Source organism: Mus pahari, chromosome 18 (assembly GCF_900095145.1).
Source record: "Mus pahari chromosome 18, PAHARI_EIJ_v1.1, whole genome shotgun sequence".
Taxonomy (NCBI): Eukaryota; Metazoa; Chordata; class Mammalia; order Rodentia; family Muridae; genus Mus; species Mus pahari.
This window is the reverse complement of record NC_034607.1, coordinates 55,999,731-56,018,518: the sequence shown is the minus strand read 5'-3', so window position 1 is coordinate 56,018,518 and position 18,788 is coordinate 55,999,731. Positions and strand designations below refer to the sequence as shown.

The following is an 18,788-nucleotide window of genomic DNA, read 5'->3' as shown; positions in this document are numbered from 1 at the left end:
GGGGTAGAGTAGTTTATTAATGTAAAAATAAAATAACACCAAACCCAACTGACACCTCCAAGTAACAAACTTCTACTCTGTATTTTATGAGTTATAAAAGTTCTTTTCAAATGAAAGAACTTGACTTAATTATTGAAACTCTTCTAGAATATAAATTTATTCACCTCATAAATAGTGTAGATACAGGCAGACTAATAAATAGCTAAACCATGACAGTGAGTACAATAACATAAAACTATGAAATAATTTTAATAACCACATATGAATCCTGAACAGAATTCCAGAGGTGATGAATTTTGAAGTATTTAAATAGGTCCTGTTTATATAAATGCAACTATTTTTTCTAAATATTTAATATAGTAAATCAGCTCAGAAATTCCATATTACAAAGAATACTTTGAAATTTCTTTAAATTATATAATATACTAAGTAACATTATTTCAGCCAATAGGTGTAAGAAATAACACTCTACTGAGGGTATAGACTAGCTGCTCATAGAAGTCTCTTGTAGTAGATTCTTGTGTTCTATTCCAGTAATGGAGAGAGGGAGTGAGAGAAAGACAGGCAGGCAGACAGACAAACAGAGAAAGACAGGGAGACCCACAGAGATAGAGATACAGAAAGAGAGAGAAGGGAGGGAATGAGAGAGAATGTTTTTCTAAAATTGCTGGAAATGTGTCTTTCTGTTGGTGAGGTGCTAGGAACTTTAATTTCTTGCTTTTGTTCATCATGCTCACTTTTTTTCAATTTTTATTAGGTATTTACTTCATTTACATTTCAAATGCTATCCCCAAAGTCCCCTATACCTCCCCCTCCCTCTCCCCTACCCACCCACTCCCCCTTCTTGGCCCTGGCATTCCCCTCTATGGGGCATATAAAGTTTGCAAGACCAAGGGGCCTCTCTTCCCAATGATGACTGAATACGCCATCTTCTGCTACATATGCAGCTAGAGACACGAGCTCTGGGGGTACTGGTTAGTTCATATTGTTGTTGCACCTATAGGGTTACAGACCCCTTCAGCTCCTTGGGTACTTTCTCTAGCTCCTCCATTGGGGGCCCTGTGCTCCATCCAATAGTTGACTGTGAGCATACACTTCTGTGTTTGCCAGGCACTGGCCTAGCCTCATAGGAGGCCGCTCTATCAGGGTCCCTCAGCAGAGTCTTGCTGGTGATCATGCTCACTTTCCAATTCATGTAATGATTTTTTTCTTTACCTTTTAATGTGACCACAGTCAAAATTAAAGGTATATATTCTTTAAAAATATAATTAAAACCAATTTCAGTATTCTTTAGCATGATTTTGCCTACATACGTAATATATTCATACATTTTAAATTTACTGACATAAAAAGTTCTTTTTTATTTTTACTCTTGAAAATAACCAGAATAAGTATTTTTTTTAAACTTATTTTATTTTTAATTATGTGTATTTGTGTTTCTGTGTGTAGATTTGTGAGCATATGATTGCAGGTGCCCAAACACTCCAGAAGCAGGTGTCAGATGCCCAGAAGTTGATGTAACAGGCAATTGTGAGCTTTCTGATATGGATATTGGGAAATGATAGGTCCTCTGTAAGAGCAGTACATACTCTTAGTGGCTGGGTCATCTCTGTAGTCCATACATGTCTTTTAAGAATACATTTGGTTCTTAACTTGAAATAATAGTCACATTTGGAGGCTTTGTGGAACAGAAAATATTCAGAAGTAATTTCAAACTTTACAGAAAACTTTTACTAACATATCAACTGCTATCACAACTCATTTTGCATAATACATGCCAAGAGTGTGATAGCATGTCTATGATACATGGTTTTTATGCAGGTAGACCACGCTACACAGATTGTTGAAGTTTAGCACTGTATTATAAACAATTGTAAATGACTTACAGTATCTTGAAGATTCATTTGTTCTCTCATTTTATGGCAAAACGATTTAAAGAAATTCTAGAATACTAAGCCAATCAGTGATACACAGGGAAGACACACAAAACTAGATTCTATCACAGTGGATCACTGCTATCAGTTTTCTCAAATGATTTTGTGAAAATGATTTTAAGGAAGAAACCAAAGGGGTAGATCCACAGATGAGATACTTCTCGATGTTTCCAGAGAATGTACATTGTCACTGCCTATGGCCTTCTAGGGAGGAACACCAGCCAGGAGCCAGTGCTGGTAGTGAACGTTGGTAACATTTCTGCAGTGTCCCCAATCAACCCACACGGATAGAGAGAAAAAGTTTTCTTTCTAGCAATCATTACACTAGTTGTCTCATCACTCTGCAAGATCCCTTCCTGAGAATAAGGCAAGCTGTTCACATCAGAAGATTCTGATCCAAAGACAACTTTAACGAAAGAAGCAATTCCAAAATTTTACCAAAACAAATTGTTAAAAGGAAAAACAGCACTAAAGTTAGGGGCTAAAACTTAGATAGTAATTAAACAAATTGTCACTCCCTTTTATTGTGTATTGAAATCCTAGTAAAGAAAGATTTTGCAGTCATTGTGAAATATTTTATTCTCTCTCTCTCTCTCTCTCTCTCTCTCTCTCTCTCTCTCTCTCTCTCTCTGTTTCTCTGTCTCTTATTCTTGGGTAATAACTATCTTCAGTGCCATGGGAATCTTTTTCACAGCTTTTAAACCTAGGCAGTCTTGGAAGACTGGAACAAAAGGAATCATCTTAAAAGAACACACTTTTGGTCACATTCCTAAAACATGTGCTTTCTCTGCAAATAAGCCAGTGATAGAAATTTAACACGGAGGCACAGGCTGTAGGTGCCATACTCATCTTCCCCTACAAAGAAAGCAAAGACTAAAGAAAAACTCAAGGAAAGAAGCACTTAATTATGTTTTTCACCTTTTATTTTAGGAAACAAAAACATATTGAAGAACATTCCCCAAATACTGAGGATTAGTTAAATATTATAAAATCAGCCTTGGTATTAATGGCAGTCAACATAAGAATGAGAACTCTGAAGACAGAAAAAGCAAGCACAAGTCAAACTTGTATTCTAGAATTATACAAAATAGATGCTGCCCTCTACATTTGTATGAAAAAATAAATTCTATATCTATTACAATGGTTTTCTCATGCAACAAAACTTATTTAATCAAATCTTTACATTGTGATCATAATTATCCCCTTTTATGAAATGTCTGCTTACATATTAATAAATCTTCACATACTTAGTAATAACTATAACATTTTAATTTCTAAAAATTAGAACAGGTGCTATATAAGATTCATTTAAATAGACAGAAATGTAAATCAATATGACCTTTCTTCAACTAAATGAAAAACAAACGTTCTTGAATTTACTCAAAAGCACGTTAGCTCTTCAGTACTTAGTTTTATATCTGCTAGCTGTCCTATTATGTGATAAGCATTTCTTGGAAATGAACTTTTTTTCTTAAAATAAAATCACAGTCCAAGTTTTTTAGTTTCATTTATAACTGGCTTATTTATTGTATATATTTATATGTTTCTAAGTTGAGCTAGAATAGATCTGTGGAGAGCTATTTTTGAAATATTCTTTGAGCAATATATTTGTTAAACTTGTGAAAATTTTTTACTGTTGTGAATATAATTATATACTTGAAAGGTAGAATATATTTTTAAACTCTATGCCTTTCCCATTGAAAAATAGTTACACCAGAGGTATTATCCTGATCTGTCATAAATGGGTACAATCAATATCAAAATGCAGGAGTTCAAATGTTTTTGTAGATGTTTTAAACTTCATTTATTTACTTTCCCAGATTGACTTGATGACATTTAGCCAGGAAGGGAACAGGAGATGAGAAACTTGTTAACAGTGAAATTTATAATAGAACAAAGGAACTGTGGTGAAGAGATGTCCCTTGAGGCATTTTTTTCCAATTCCCCAAATGTCAAAAATTCCTGCAAACAAAATTCATATCTGCTTACTTGTTTCATAATTAAATATGAAGACTTGAGCTTCTGTAGTACCTAAGCCAATTAGCTTCTTTTTATCTAGAACTTACTAACTACTGGTCTCAGGTCCTTTTGCTTTCTTAGGTCATACATATTAAGTTTATTCTCAAATTAATTGAAAAAAAAAATGTGTCCAAACAGTTATCAGCTTGTTGAATTACCCAAGGTCTCCAGCCTTAGGATTTATCATATTCCATACTTCTACACATTAAAACAGGCGGCATAGATAATGTCATATCTTTGTGAATAGAAGTGTTTAAAGCTTATAGAGTTGCTTTTAATTTATCATTTGTCTTAAGCTCATTTACCAGAATAAAATTCCCACAAAATGTGAAAAAAAATAACCATTTAGCCAGTCATAGTGGCACATATCTTTAATTCCAGCACTCGGGAAGCAGAGGCAGGTGGATCTCTGTGAGTTCCAGGACAATCTAGTGTATAGATTGAGTTCCAGAACAATCAGAACTAAATAGAGAGACTTTGTCTCCAAAACAAAAACAAAAATAACCCTTCTTAGCAAATTGTTATTGTTCAAGGCACTGAACAAAAAGCAGTAACATACATTCTCCAAGTTATCAGATATTCCTGAGCTTTCAAATTCATTCAGAAGTTAATGACAATATAATATTGATAATAGTTATTATCATGAGAAACCACCATACAGCAGATGTTGCTTTAAGTGATAGGAATGCATTAAGCTCCTTTGTATGTGAGTGATTTCTCTTATTAGCATATTTTACAGGTCAGATTACGAAAGAGGCATCTGGAAACAAATACTTTGCCCAAGTTTCCATCAAGATAGCTGCTCCAGATTAACATATATAACATTTTTAAACAATTTTTATTAGATATTTTCTTCATTTACATTTCATATGCTATCCCAAAAGTTCCCTATACCCTCCCGCGACCTGCTCCCCAAAAACAGAAGCAGAAAAGAAGATTTTGGGTAACAATTTAATCAACACAAAACCATAAACTTAAAGTGGCCTGGTTTTTTTGGTGGGTGTTTATAAAATTCTTTTTCTCAGCTGACAGTGTTCAGATTTTGAAGCACAGGGAAGCCAAGGTTAATATTTGATTCTATGTTATTTACTCAACATCTTTTTAATAGGAAGGGATTTAAAAAAATATTTTCGTGAAGCACTTTGTGACTGTTTAGTTCTCAAGGCAAATAGCCCTATATAAGTCACTCTGAATCATCCCAAAGACTATAAACTTGACTGAATTGAAGAGAACGTAAGGAGAAATAGAACAAGGATTGCAGTAACCTGATTCAGCTGACCATTCAACTTGTGGTTTCGAGGGTGACTAACCTGTCACCAAGTCCAGTTGTTACTGCACTCATCTACACCAGTAGGACAGACCAAGGGCAGCTCTTGGGTTCCCAACAGGTCACACCATTAAATGGAGACAGTGTGTGAAGAGTGAGTTCAACTTTTCATTGTGTGTATATTCTTAAATATACAATTTATTGAAGTACCTAAGACCCATCTCAGGGAGAACCCCATGTTAAGGAAAGTACTGTCCTGTCCCTAGGTTTAGATTCTTCATTTGGAGCAAGAGCCCCATGTTTTCAGTTTGTACTAAGCCTGCAAATTATGTAGTCTGTTAGGCCCATGGTAATACAGAAAGCAGCAAGAGTGGAGGCATATGATATACATGGCTAATTTCAACTTGCAATTACACTTTCCTGCTGACTCATAGGGGAAGGAAAAACAGTGAAGCCTCGCTCTCCCAACTCAGTGCAATTAGATGAAGGCAAAACGGAGCTGCTTAAGAAATAATTTAGTGCTTTCGTTGTTTTTTTTTTTTTGTTGCTGTTGTTGTTTTGTGTGTGTGTGTGTGTGTGTGTGTGTGTGTGTGTGTGGTTGCTTTTTTTTTTTTTTTGTAGAGGTCTAACTAGTTATTAGTTTCTAACTAGAAACTAATAACGAAGTCAAGTGACAGGCTGTGGGTATCATAATAATCACCCAAGAAACACCTCATGTCATTTTCCTATTTTTCAATAGGAAGTTCTGTTGCCAAGAACCATGACTCAGGCTTTGGGCTGCAGCCATGTCTGCCTGTTTCCAGGGCTTTTCTCCATCCCCGCGTTGTCACAGTGACAAGGCTGGCTTCCAGCCTCCCATAGGTTCCTGCTAAGTGAATTGCCAAGTAACCCCTGTCTTTAACACCTGAGGAAATTGATACAGATGGAAACTTATTTTTAACCATATATATACATGCACATAGGCACACAAATATCAAACTTGAACATGAAACCTTCTAAAGTTGAAGAAAAGTAAGGTAACTCATGCATTCTAGATTTTGTGTTTTTTAAGCACTTTAGTTGTTTGTTTTTAGTTTGTGAATTTTCTTTTTGTATGTGGAAAGATGTTAAAACATGGGGCAATACACTTAAACTAATTATCATACTTAAGGTCACCTTTGAATCAAGGCAGCAATGACTCTAAACCACAAGAATATCTGACTCTAAAACACTTGACTATTTACAGTGGTGGCACATGCCAGCACTTGGGAGACAGAGGCAGGCAGATTTCTGAGTTCGAGGCCAGACTGGTCTACCGAGTGAGTTCCAGGACAGTCAGAGCTACACAGAGAAACCCTATCTCGAAAAAAAAAAAAAAAAAAAAAAAAAAAAAAAAAACAACAACAACAACAACAAAAAAAAACCCCACCAACAACAAAAGTGCATGCAAACTTGAGTAATTACAATAGTGACACTATGGCTTGCCAGCTGGACATAGTCACTCTGATCAGCAACAAATATTCCATCCCTGATTTAGTAGGATACAAGATCCTTCAGAATGATAATCAGGACTTTGCCAAAACTGACATCATTGTTAGCCACAAAGTACATATTCTAAATATAAGTGAATAGGAAAATGTGTTATGCAACCCAGAATAAGGAAGAATAATTATACAAGAGAGAGATATAGTAGGAATCATTATTGAATTCTCATAGTTCTGTGATGTCCTGGTGTTAAACCTTCTCTATATTTCTAGTTTAATAAAAGGGTGTTATAGGCAATTTAATAGTTTTAAAGAATATAGTAGTCACATATGAATATACAGCCAATTTGTGTGTGTAAGGTAAATACATTGCCTTTCAGACTTTATTTCTGAATTATGGAAATATTAATATCTTCTTTCACATTGGTGGCAATATTTAGCCCAGACTGCTGTGCTAAAACACAACCTACTACTAACAACAGGGCGACTGTAGGTGAATCATTTCTAGAATACAGGTTCTACCTGTCTATCATCTCTACAAAGTTTAGTTGATGGACTTGCAGAAAGAGCACCAAAAGTGTTCATGCTTACTAAGTGATCTTGTTGTAGAAGCTGATTGAGCTGTCTAGGTAGTGTTACAAGGGAAAAATGCTGATGTTTTTGGGAAAATAGCTCACTGGCTCAGATCACTGACTGTTCTTCCAAAGGACCCTTATTCATTTCCCAACACACACACACACACACACACACACGACAGGTCACAACTGTCTGCAACTCCAGATCCAGGGGACTCAACACTCTCACAGTGACATATATGCAAGCACAACACCAAATGCACACATAATAAAAAATTAATAAAATACTTTTAAAATTGTATTTTGTGATTAAGAGACTAAGTGCCTGAAAGAGACGGCCTGTCTGTATACTTGACATCTTTGAAATCTATCACTAGTGGTAGATAGCTACCTAAACAATGAGAAAAGCTGTGGCATAATTCTGTCTTCTGGCACACAAGCCTAATTTTATTAAAAGTCCAAACAAAAAAGCTTGGATTTGCTCGATCCAGCTATATTACCTTTCAGTTCCAGAGGCAGTTGTGAATTTTATTTTTATTTTTCTCTTCTGGCTTCCTTGAAAGTTCCACACCTTTAGTTTTAGTGTCCTCCATTGCTTCTCTGTATCCCCATTCCCTTGCTTATAAACCACGTAAGCATTAACAAAATATTTGCCCATATGGTTTCAATTTTAAAATATCTGAAGTTAGTATCATGTAATTATGTCTTGCTCCCATAAGACATCTTTGTTGGCCAATTTGTGGCTCATCTGCAAATATATTTTCAACTAATTTTCATATATAGGGTGAATGTTTTACAACCAATTCAGTTAAATAGTGAATATGACATTTCAAATTCCAAATTCAAGCTTATTGTACTATGCATACTGCTATACCTGAAAGGTACACGTCTTCACATTTGAACATTTATCGAGAAAGTATACATCTCCTTCAGTGATGCCAGTAAAATGTTTACAGCTTTGAGACTGCCTGTGGCTTTCACGGATTCTTCTGCCCAGTGTTGGAATAGCTACTTTAAATGCATACAGAACAGAGTTGCTGCAGATTTCTGAGTGAGATGAGTAGAGCAATGACGTGAGGTCAAAGACTCTCACTGAGTTTGAGCAGTTAGGTGACTTTATTACGTGAATTCCAAATCTAGGTCCTCTTCTCACACTGTATTTGATCCTCAGGTAAATCAGCTCTACCTCATGCAGTTGTCTTCAAAATGCAAGATGGTGTTCATTAACTGGACACTACTTGAAATCTGTTTTTGTCACTAAACCGTTTGGCTATTACATGATTAATTTATATTCATAACTTTAAAATATAATCTAGAGTGGTTTAAGAAAATAACTTACAAGTAAGGGATTGAGGAGAAAGGCTAAAAAGAAAAATCAAAAAAAGAAAAAAAGAAAAGAAAAACAAAACAAAATTTTCTTTTAAAGGAAAATTAAAAAAAAAAAAAAAGAATCTTATTGCCGAAACAGCAAAGATCTTTAGCAGTTTCTCCATAGCATGTTGACAATAAAATAAGACAGCAAGATGCTTCTCACATGAGAATGGGAAGCACCTCACAGATCTTCAACACTTGGACTTTGTAACTAGAGAGTAAAACAATACATGACCCAGGACCTGTAAATACAAGCTTCACGCAGTAGAGTTCAGCACTATGTACTTTCTATAGAATAATCAGTGATCTTCAAAGGCAATTGTGAAGACTTAGCAACAAAATATTTTTTATAAACTGGGTATAATCTTGAAAGTAAAGAATTATTTGCGACCAACTTCAATGGCCTTTGATGAGGTAGCTGATGGGAAAGGAGACTTGAGCTTGCTATTGGCTTAGCTGATAAACACAACTCAGAAACATTCAAGACTTTTAGGTTATTCCTGATGTTTCAGAATAGGAACCAGGCAACTCCTCTTTTCTGCATTTTAAAATGGCTCCTTTGCATAAATACATGCAGGAAAAATAATTAGTTTAAAAAGCAGTGATAAAAGCTACTGTCACAGTTCACTCCTGGAGGTTCACATGCCAGAGCTTTCATTGTGAATAAAATGGAGGACAACCAACCAGGTCAGTCTGCAGATCTGTGCCTTCTCCGACCCAGTTCTCTGACCAGGGAGAGAGAAACCCACTTCCACCATAACTGAAAAAAAAAAAAAAAAAAAAAAAAAAGAGTCCCATAAACTTCTCTGTGATTTCACCACAGGAAACCTTTACTGTGATTTAATGCACTCAATAACCTATGCACAACTCTGGGTTATGAAATCCAGTACTTCTTGGTCCCAGATGAACATTTAGTGACTATTTATGCTGAGATTTCATGAGACCATCAGGTTGATTATAATGTCCCTTTTAAAGTTATCACTTGACTACTAAAAATAATAATCAAAAATTCTCACTTATCAAAATCGTCCTGGATTCATTGGAATTTAATCATTTTAGCAAACAAACAAATAAACAAACAAGAAACCCACTCCTCTGTGGAGTTCTCTCTAGCCTTCCACCTTCCACTCAGGTCAAAATGAATATATTTGAGTTAATAACAGTAAGAAAGCTCTCAAACTGTAGAGGATGTCATCATGATGTTAAGGCTTTCACAGAGAAAGAGAAGTATTATAGAGCTGCCTGCTCTTTTCAAGGAAGAATGTTTTAACATAGCCCCCACGAGAGTTTCCTTATAAGCTTATATCAAACATGGACAATAGGAACAGGGAAGAAATATCAAGGTAAGAGAGTCAGTGCATAGCCGACTGGAGATGAAAATCTAGTTTTCTGCCCCTTGTACTCTGTCAAAAGTATGAATTATAATACCTCACCTCCTTCTAAAGATTTTAAAGATCTAAGGTCACACTGATTTGACAATGAAAACTGAAATTCTCATTTTCTCTCTGTCACATTGTCTCTCTCTGGCTCTCTTTCTCTTTCTCTCTCCCTCCCCTCCCTGCCTCCTTGCCTTCCCCCCATCTCCCTGTCTCTCTCACACACCCTTCATACCTTCATTTGTCTCTCTTACCTTAAAGTTAACTTTAAGCTTCCCAAAGGTAAGTCTTTGAGACATTTAGAATTCAAAGCTGGGTATTTTATGCAACATGTATGACAGACTGTATTGTTCCATAGCTTAGATTAAATTCTGGTCAAAGGAACCAACATTAATAAAATTGCACATATTTTTTGCTTAATTTTCATGTTTGAAGTAGCACAAGCAGCAACTGATGACCAAAATATAGTAACATATGGTAGTATTGATAAAATACCATTATTGATATAATAGGCAAAAGTTTTTACAAATCACTATTCCAGAAGTGTGGCTAGTGGGCTAGAATCCAGGAGCACTAGGTTCTTCAGCTAAGTAGCTGTGACCATGGGGATGACATTTGGTCCCTTTGGTTATCAACCTCTCTAACTATTGATAGTTCTGTGAGCTTCTCTTCCCTTTCTTCACAATTCTGTTCCTTTAACTTTTTGAAATAACAGACTATAAAGCTAAATTTTGATACAATCTTGCAATTTTTTTTTGCTGAGGACAGTGGCCTTCATTTACCCCTCTCAGAATGTCCAGGCAACATTTTCTGTAGAAAGGATGCTTTAATGAAGATGGAAGATCTCCAATCAATCTTAATTCTACTCTCTATTGCCTTTGAAACTTAGAATTCATGTCTTCCTACTAGATTTGATTCCTTATATTTGTTTTTTAAAATAACATCTGTGTGGTGGCACACACCTTTAATCCCAGCCCTTGGAAGGCAGAGGCAGGCGGATTTCTGAGTTCCAGGCCAGCCTGGTCTACAAAGTGAGATCCAGGACAGCCAGGGTTATACAGAGAAACCTTGTCTCGAAAAATAAAAAATAAAAAAACAAAACAAAACAAACAAAAAAAACCCCCATGGCTTAAATAGTAGGTTACAATAAAAACAAATGACAAAATTACATGTAAATTTATTGTATACACAAAAGAAGTACTATGTTGTACTTTCTTAAAAGGTTGTGTCTATTCCACTAAAGCTATTGCAACAAAATATAATAGCGAGGGCAACTTTTTCTCATCCTTTTGGAGTCCTAGATAGTTCTGGTCTCTGACCAGGGCTCTTCCTGGTTTGCATAAAGCTGCCTTTTCCCAGCAGCCACACACACCCAAATGAGCTTACCTGCTTCTCTTTTGTAAGGAAACACTTTCTTCCTTGGGATTCCTTACATCTCTCAGAATGCCCAAACAGCATTTTCTGTGGAAGAGACACTTTAAAACAAACAAACAAACAAAGATGAAGATTTCACATCTTATGACTTCTTCTAAACCTAATTATTTCTTCACTCCACATTTCAATATACCATTGTATTGGATGTTTGGAACTCAACATGAGAGAATGGGGTTCACAAATGTTTGGGCCCCAACACATATTATTCCTGAAGGACTTATGTTAGCATAATTGAGGCATGTTTGTGTACCTTCAAAGGATAAAATTCCTTTCATTGGAATTCAGATGATTGACAGCTTGAGTGGCCATAATTTTGCTATTAAGAGTTTGTCAAGAGATGAACAGTTTAGCAGTCATAATTTCACCTGTTTAAACACCTTTAACAATTTCATGCATTTTTAAATATCTAAGAGATGTGAGGGTCTAAATGAATGGGAGAGATCAGCTAGGAAGTTCTTGCTTTATGGGTGGAGATTGAGAAGACCGGAAGTTAAGTTTTTGACTATTACTCATTGTAGGAGAGATCTGTCCTTCCTTCCTACATTTTGTCATTTGTAGCACTGATTTTAGCCTCCCTATGTGGTTAATGTGCTGTTCAAAGATTCTCCTTCGCTTTGGGCTACACACATGGATGTAGAGGTTGTCCTAACCGTGTGGTTATTCTGTAGAAGAAACTCAAAGCCACCACAAGGAAAATCTTATGCCCACATTCTTCAATTAGAAACAGGGTGTGGTCCCCACATTCTTCAATTAGAAACAGGGAGGGGGGACTAGAAGTCAGCTTGCTAGCAGAGGGTCGCATTGCTATGCCAGCAAGCTCCATAATGTAAGCGTATTTATTCTAGTTTGGAGTAGACACATGGAGGAACACACTCAGCTTGGCTGCTTTTTAAGCCGTGTGACCTTGGAATCAGTGGTTATGCCTCTGTACAAATTCAACTCCACATCGACAAGTTGATCAAAATGTAGAGACGAAGTAAGGCGTGTGGTACACAGCATGCACTCACTGGTCTCATCTTTGCAGAAGCAAATCAAAGGCTGAGAAACAAAATTCTTGACTCTCAGCACAGTGCACTTCTCATTACATTTCATGTTAAGTGAGCACCCTCCTTGGGAAATGAGACTATCAAGTGAATTTTTAAGAGCCTTGTCTTCTAAAATCAATCTGCTCACAGTTTTAATAATGCAAGAAAGAAGTTTGAAGTTGGCCCACAGAGATTTCTGTGAAGCAAAGGTTTATTTTTAATTGGATTTTGTGTCTGTTGTTATGGAAATGGCAGTTTCATAGATTAAGCATTATGATTTTCTGCAAGATGAAGTCTAGAATGGGGGATGAGGATGAGCTCATTTTTATGCTTCTTTTTCTGACAAAACACATTTAAAATTAAAAGAACTGGAGGAGAGTCACTTCAGAAGCATATGTTTCTAAGAAAAAAATCCCCCTTCTAAAAATACCTTTAAAATGACATATTCTCTTCTCAAAGATCAAAACTAAGCATGAGCCAGGTTGCCAGTAGGATACAAAGCTGATGTGACATTATTAAACATCCCTTTCTTCACTGTTGAAATCCTAAAGAGCTTTGATCCTGGGATTCGCTTCCAACATTTGGTCTCCCTGCATTTTTGCAGATGCTGAACTCCCAGACTTCTAGTTGTTCAGTGATTAATTCCTGATAACTTTTTCTTTACAGAATAGTTTTAGCTCATGTACCAGGATGTGTAATCTAAGTCTTGTATAGAAAAACAAAGAGAGGGTTTCTAAGTCTTAAGGATGACTGACACTGGGTAAAGAATTGAGGCAATTCCCTTGAAAAAGACTAGCTTATATTTTTGTCTCCTCTTAAGCCCCAAAGACATAGTAACAAAGGAAGACAAGACTTATCTTGATAGGTAGTAGCACCATAAAGTTGAAATTGGAGGCTACATGATGAGTCTGTGGTTGTCATCGCTAGCAATGACCTTGTGTAAGTGGCCTACTGAGAATTCCTCCCCTAGGCTCCCTGACAGTCTCTTCTTTCTTTCTCTCTTTGCACATATTTTCACACTCTTATTTGTTCTCCTATGATCCCCTATGTTAACTGGTTTGACTTTAGGATTTGGTGAAGAAAACTGTGGAAGACATTGCTGGCCCTCTACCAGTAGCAAGTTAGGAAAGCAAATGCTCTCAGGCCCTTCACGGTATTAATGCTCCTGCAAGTTATAATGCTTTAAAAAGGGGGAATCCATTAAGCAAAATAATACATGCTTAACATCATATTCTGCTAAATGAACCATCACATTGAATACTTTTATTTAAATTATCATATGAAATAATGTTTTTAAAATTATAATTACGTCAACATTTTCCTTGTTTTTAAGTTAAACACAGATATAGTCCCACTTGCTTGCCTTAGTAATTTTCATTAAATATATTCCTTTTAAATTCTGTGCACACATCCTTTGGAAATTCCTTTATTAATTGATTATCCTCTGCCTCCTTTCTCTTGGCCTTTATTGTTTATCTCCGATAGCTGGCAACGCCCCACCTCAGCCCCTGGCCTTTAACCGTGTGTTCTCTACTTTGGTCTACTTTTTCCAAGTCACTATTATTCTAATGTATCCAGAAACATCCCCACCATACACGAAGACTTTCAACATACCATTTATTTATTGGGATGTTTCTTTAGACTTAGATTTTAGACAGACATGCACATATACTTCAGAGGCTGACAAACCCAGAAACTTCTTGAATATTGGAGATACACAAGTGAAGATCTGAAGAGCAACCATCATACAGAAAATACCCAGAGGTTCTTACTAGGGTGCAGTTGCTTCTTTATCCAATCATCTAAAAATGTGTGTTACTGGCAACCAGAAGCTAACCCCTACACTATTAAGAAAAGTATCATTAAAAATATCCTTTTAAAAGTTGTACATGCAAATGTGGGAAGGTTTCCAATGCTATATTGACTGTGCCTATTTATGACAGCAGGTTAATTCTCTTGTCTTAATGCAAAAGGCTAAAAATTCTAAAATTGTCACACCTGAGTGTCTTTTAACTTGTCATTTTCCTTGCTTGCTATCTCTATTGGGCTTGAAAACTGGCCCAATTTCTCTCCGCCCTCCTCCCTCTTCCCTCTTCCTTCTTCCCTCTCCCTTCCCTCCCTCCCCTCCCCCTTCCCCTCCACATCCCCCCCTCTCCCTCTCTCTCTTCCTCTCTCTCTCCCACTCTCATTTCTTTCTTTTATCTTACTTCCCCATTTCCTTTTTCTCTTTCCTCACACTTTCTGTAAGGTTCATTTTCTTGTATGATTCTGATTGCCCATAATGACTGTTTGGCATATTCTACAGGCAAAGGTCCTGAGACCCTTTTTGCTGGCTATAACCTCAATGATAATGAATGGCACACAGTGCGTGTGGTTCGGCGAGGAAAAAGCTTAAAGCTAACTGTGGATGATCAACAAGCCATGACAGGTAAATACTTTGGTCCCCATTACCTTTTTATCGTCGTCCTGTCGTCCTCGTCATCATCGTTGTCATCATCATCATCATCATCATCAATGTTATATTTCTTTTTTTTATTTAATTTTTGAGAATTTTACACATGGGTAGTATGTATTTATATCATTTCCACTCTCTTCCAGCTTCTCCTATCCCCCACTGTCTTAGGTATGGTTTCAGTTATGTTGATAACCCCAAAGTGAATACACTTATGCTTACATGTCTATTCACCATTGAAAAAATCAGGACAGGAATTCAAATAGGAACCTAAAGGCAGAAGAAGGTTTTGTTTTGTTTGTTTGTTTTATTTTGTTTTCTGCTTTGATATTTTTTGACATGGTTCACTCAGCCTGCTTTCTTTCAGCACCCAGAACCACTCGCCCAGGAGTGGCACCTCCCACAGTAAACTGGCCCCGCCCACACGAAGATGACCCCGCCCACATCCATCATCAAGCACGCACTGCAGACCAGCCCAGGAGTCAGTCTGGCAGGGGCATTTCCTCAACTGATGTTCAGTCTTTCAAAGTGACTCTAGCTTGGGTCAAATTGATATAAAAGGGGCCAGTTCACCACCACTCCTCCCAATATCATACTCTCTTCTGTAATTATTATAATTTATGCACATATATCTGTACATATGAATACAATCTATTGGACTCACCTGATCAACAACCAGGGTTTTTGTTAGTCTTGTTGTTTAGTTACTCTTGTTGGGGGTGGAACATTGTCACTCAAGTAGCACTGGCTTTTTTGAGCTATTCATATATAATTATAGATTTATATGTATTATTTTTCTATTTTTAAGTTTCAGATGCTTTTTCAAATCCAAACTAGTATATATTGTGATGGTTATATCCATCGTATTTCCCCTCCAATTTGTCTATCAATATTTGCATTTAATAAGTAGCCTATTAAATATTTCTCTAAGTTGAACATATGTGCCATACCATTTTTCTTTCTACTCAAGAAATTATACTATATTTTAATTTTGTGGTTTGGTGACTATCTCAGTGCTTCATAAAATATTGAAGTCACATAGAAGCCAATTTATCTTTACTCCCTTGTTTTTAATGCATTTTGTTGATGACCAGGAGAAAATTCTATTTTTCCTCTTTATTTCATTGTTTTAGGCTATCATGAGCTATTGTTTTTTCTTGTTTCTTTGTTTGTTTTTGTTTTTTGTCACTTAGCTTGTGAGTTGAACTCTAGCATTCAGGATGTCAAGCTCTATTCTAGATTTATAGTCGTAACCCAAGTAGGTGAGCTGTGTAAACCTTTGTCCTCGACACTTAGGGAACCCAATGGCAGAGGAGTCTCCACATCCCCTAATCATTGGGAAGGAATGCACAGCACAGTATCAGCTCCTTTATCTTTTGTAGAGAAAGCACTCAGTAATTATGTTAGCACAATGCCCTGAAGGGTCTTTATGTGCCCAAGATGTGTCCCTTTCATAGGGAATTCCAAAGGGCTTCCCAGGCTAAGCAAAGAGAAACTTTCTCAATGTCAATGTGACATGTATGAGGCTACAAAGTTTGAAGAAATCATTCTTTAAGGAAGTGAACCACAAGTTCATGGAGTTGTCATTCTCATATATTTCATCAGTATGTGTGACTATCTTGCTTTTTTTCCTGTTTGTGGGGGAGCCTGGCATGTGTTTCGCTTAAGCTATTTGCAGGAGGGGTTGTTGCACAGTGCTGACACAGTGTTTGCAAACTTATTTGTGTGGGCTCTTTTCCTTCTGTTTGTATTGTCCAACTCTGATGTAATTGTTTTCGTTTTCTCTTATTATATTTTATTATTATCCCCCAGAAACCTGTTCTTTTTTAATGAGAGAAGGAAAGGAAGTTGAATCTGGATGGGGTGGGGGTTGGGGTGCAGAGGAACTGGCAGGAGTAGAGGAAGGGGAAACTGTAATCAGGATGTATTATGTGAGAAATGAATCTATTTTCAATAAAAGGAAAAAATAAAGTAATGAATGTAAAAAGAAAAACAATGGTGTAAATGTAATACAATCGTTATTCATAGCAGGCTCTGCAATAGCCACCTAGTGCAGGCTGTCTGCCGGAGGTCAGCTGGCTTTAGCTAAGGTCAGTTCCTGGAAGAGAAAGGAATTTTTAACATTAGTTGCTGAAGCAGAGGATTTAAAGTCATGGCCTTGAATTTTAGACGTCAAGGGCAACATGTGCAAAATTAATAGCAGAATATTGTTCTGTCCTAGTGTCTTTTAGCCCGGAAAACAGATAAGGCAAAGACATTCTCATTTTAAAGATGACAAAACTGAGGCTCAAAGAGAAGTAGGCTATCTTTTATTGAAATGCCATTATTATAAGAGCCGAGAAGAATGTCTAAGAATTTCCCCCTCTTCATTTTCTTTTAATTGTTTGGTTAATATAGGTTATGTTTAAAATTTATTTTACTTTAAATTAAAATATAAATAACTTAATTTACTCTTTCTCTCGCCAATCTCTCCTATATCTCTCACTCCTTTTAAAATGCATGCATTGTGGAAAAATGACTCTGTCTGCTCTTCCGGAGGTCCTGAGTTAAATTCACAGCAACCACATAGTAATGGCTCACAACCATCTATACTGGGATCTGATGCCCTCTTCTGGCATGCAGGCATACATGCACATAGAGCAATCATTCATATATATATAGTGGTCACTTGAAGCCACATGAATCAGGAAAGTAAATGGGACTTTTATTAAATAGCATATTATAAACAGAAGTAATTTTGAGGAATAAAGTACTAGAGACCCTTAATATAAGACCCTGTAGCTTTTCAAAATAGTAAAGAAACAGTAGTTCTATTCCTATTTGTTGAGCATGGGAAGATATACTTTTTTGCTCTTGAGAATGTCTAAAACTCACCTCAGTTAATGAGGGTAGTAATAATTTCAAGTAGAGAGGGCCAAAGATAGACAGTGTCTAATGACAGAAGGGGGAGAGTCAGTGTATTTCATTTCCTTACTTCTTATAAACATCCTGTGATCGTGTGCTGTGTGTGTATGTTGTTCTGTGCCCTCACTGAACATGAGAAACCCTGTATGCACTAACTCACACTTGAAATCATCCCCACATCATTAGTAAATCTTTCAAACTGTATCTACAAAGTTTTTCAGATGTTTTACCCTTATATACACTTACGTGTGTGTGTGTGTGTGTGTGTGTGTGTGTGTGATATCCTCTGCCTATTTAGCCCTCCTAATATCTGATAATCAGCATCCTTCTAATCTTGTATGAGCCACCAACCTCACTTGTTCATGGTTTTAACTCATTCAGTAAATAAAAATTTGTTCATTTTTAGTATTGGGGCAAACTAACTTACAAGTCTGATTTTTGCTACTATAAAGAATTTTAAAAGTCAACATCATCAATAATGAAGCCTCGATGATTTTCAGTCTTTTAATGTTCCCTATACTATATAGCTTATTAATGAAATGCTGCTGATGGCTTAGAGCTTTAAGCTTGAAAATTATTAAAGATAATTACCCTCTTTGGTAACAAAGCAGTATTAAGGACATTGAACAAAAACTGAAACACAAAAACAAAATGAAGTTATATGAAAATTCAGAATTGCTAAGAAAATAACAGTATTTTACTTAAATAGCATAGCCAGAGGCTTCGTAGTATGTGGACAACACTTGTGTTCTTCTCAGAACCAAGTGTGCACTGAATTAATGCATTGTGATTGACTGGTTATCTAAAATGAAAAAGTTTGAGGAACATGGTCCAGGCACAGAGATTATCTTTAAAGTACTTGGGAGACCAGTGCAAGGAGACAATCTGGGTTTTCAAAAAGAAAGGTAAAAGGCAAAGAACGTTTTGATTTCAAACACATCTTAATGGTTCATTATAACAAAAACATT

At 36.3% G+C, this 18,788-nt stretch overlaps 1 protein-coding gene across 27 annotated transcripts in view; it reads left to right on the top strand.

The window, feature by feature from the left end:
* Positions 1–18,788, top strand: part of Nrxn1 (neurexin 1) — a 1,070,033-nt gene that overhangs the window by 480,472 nt on the left and 570,773 nt on the right. For all 27 annotated transcript variants that reach the window (XM_029531581.1, XM_029531578.1, XM_029531577.1 and 24 more), the window contains one exon: positions 14,770–14,892. In XM_029531581.1, coding sequence (XP_029387441.1) covers positions 14,770–14,892 — 123 coding nt within the window. The remainder of the gene's footprint in view (positions 1–14,769; positions 14,893–18,788) is intronic.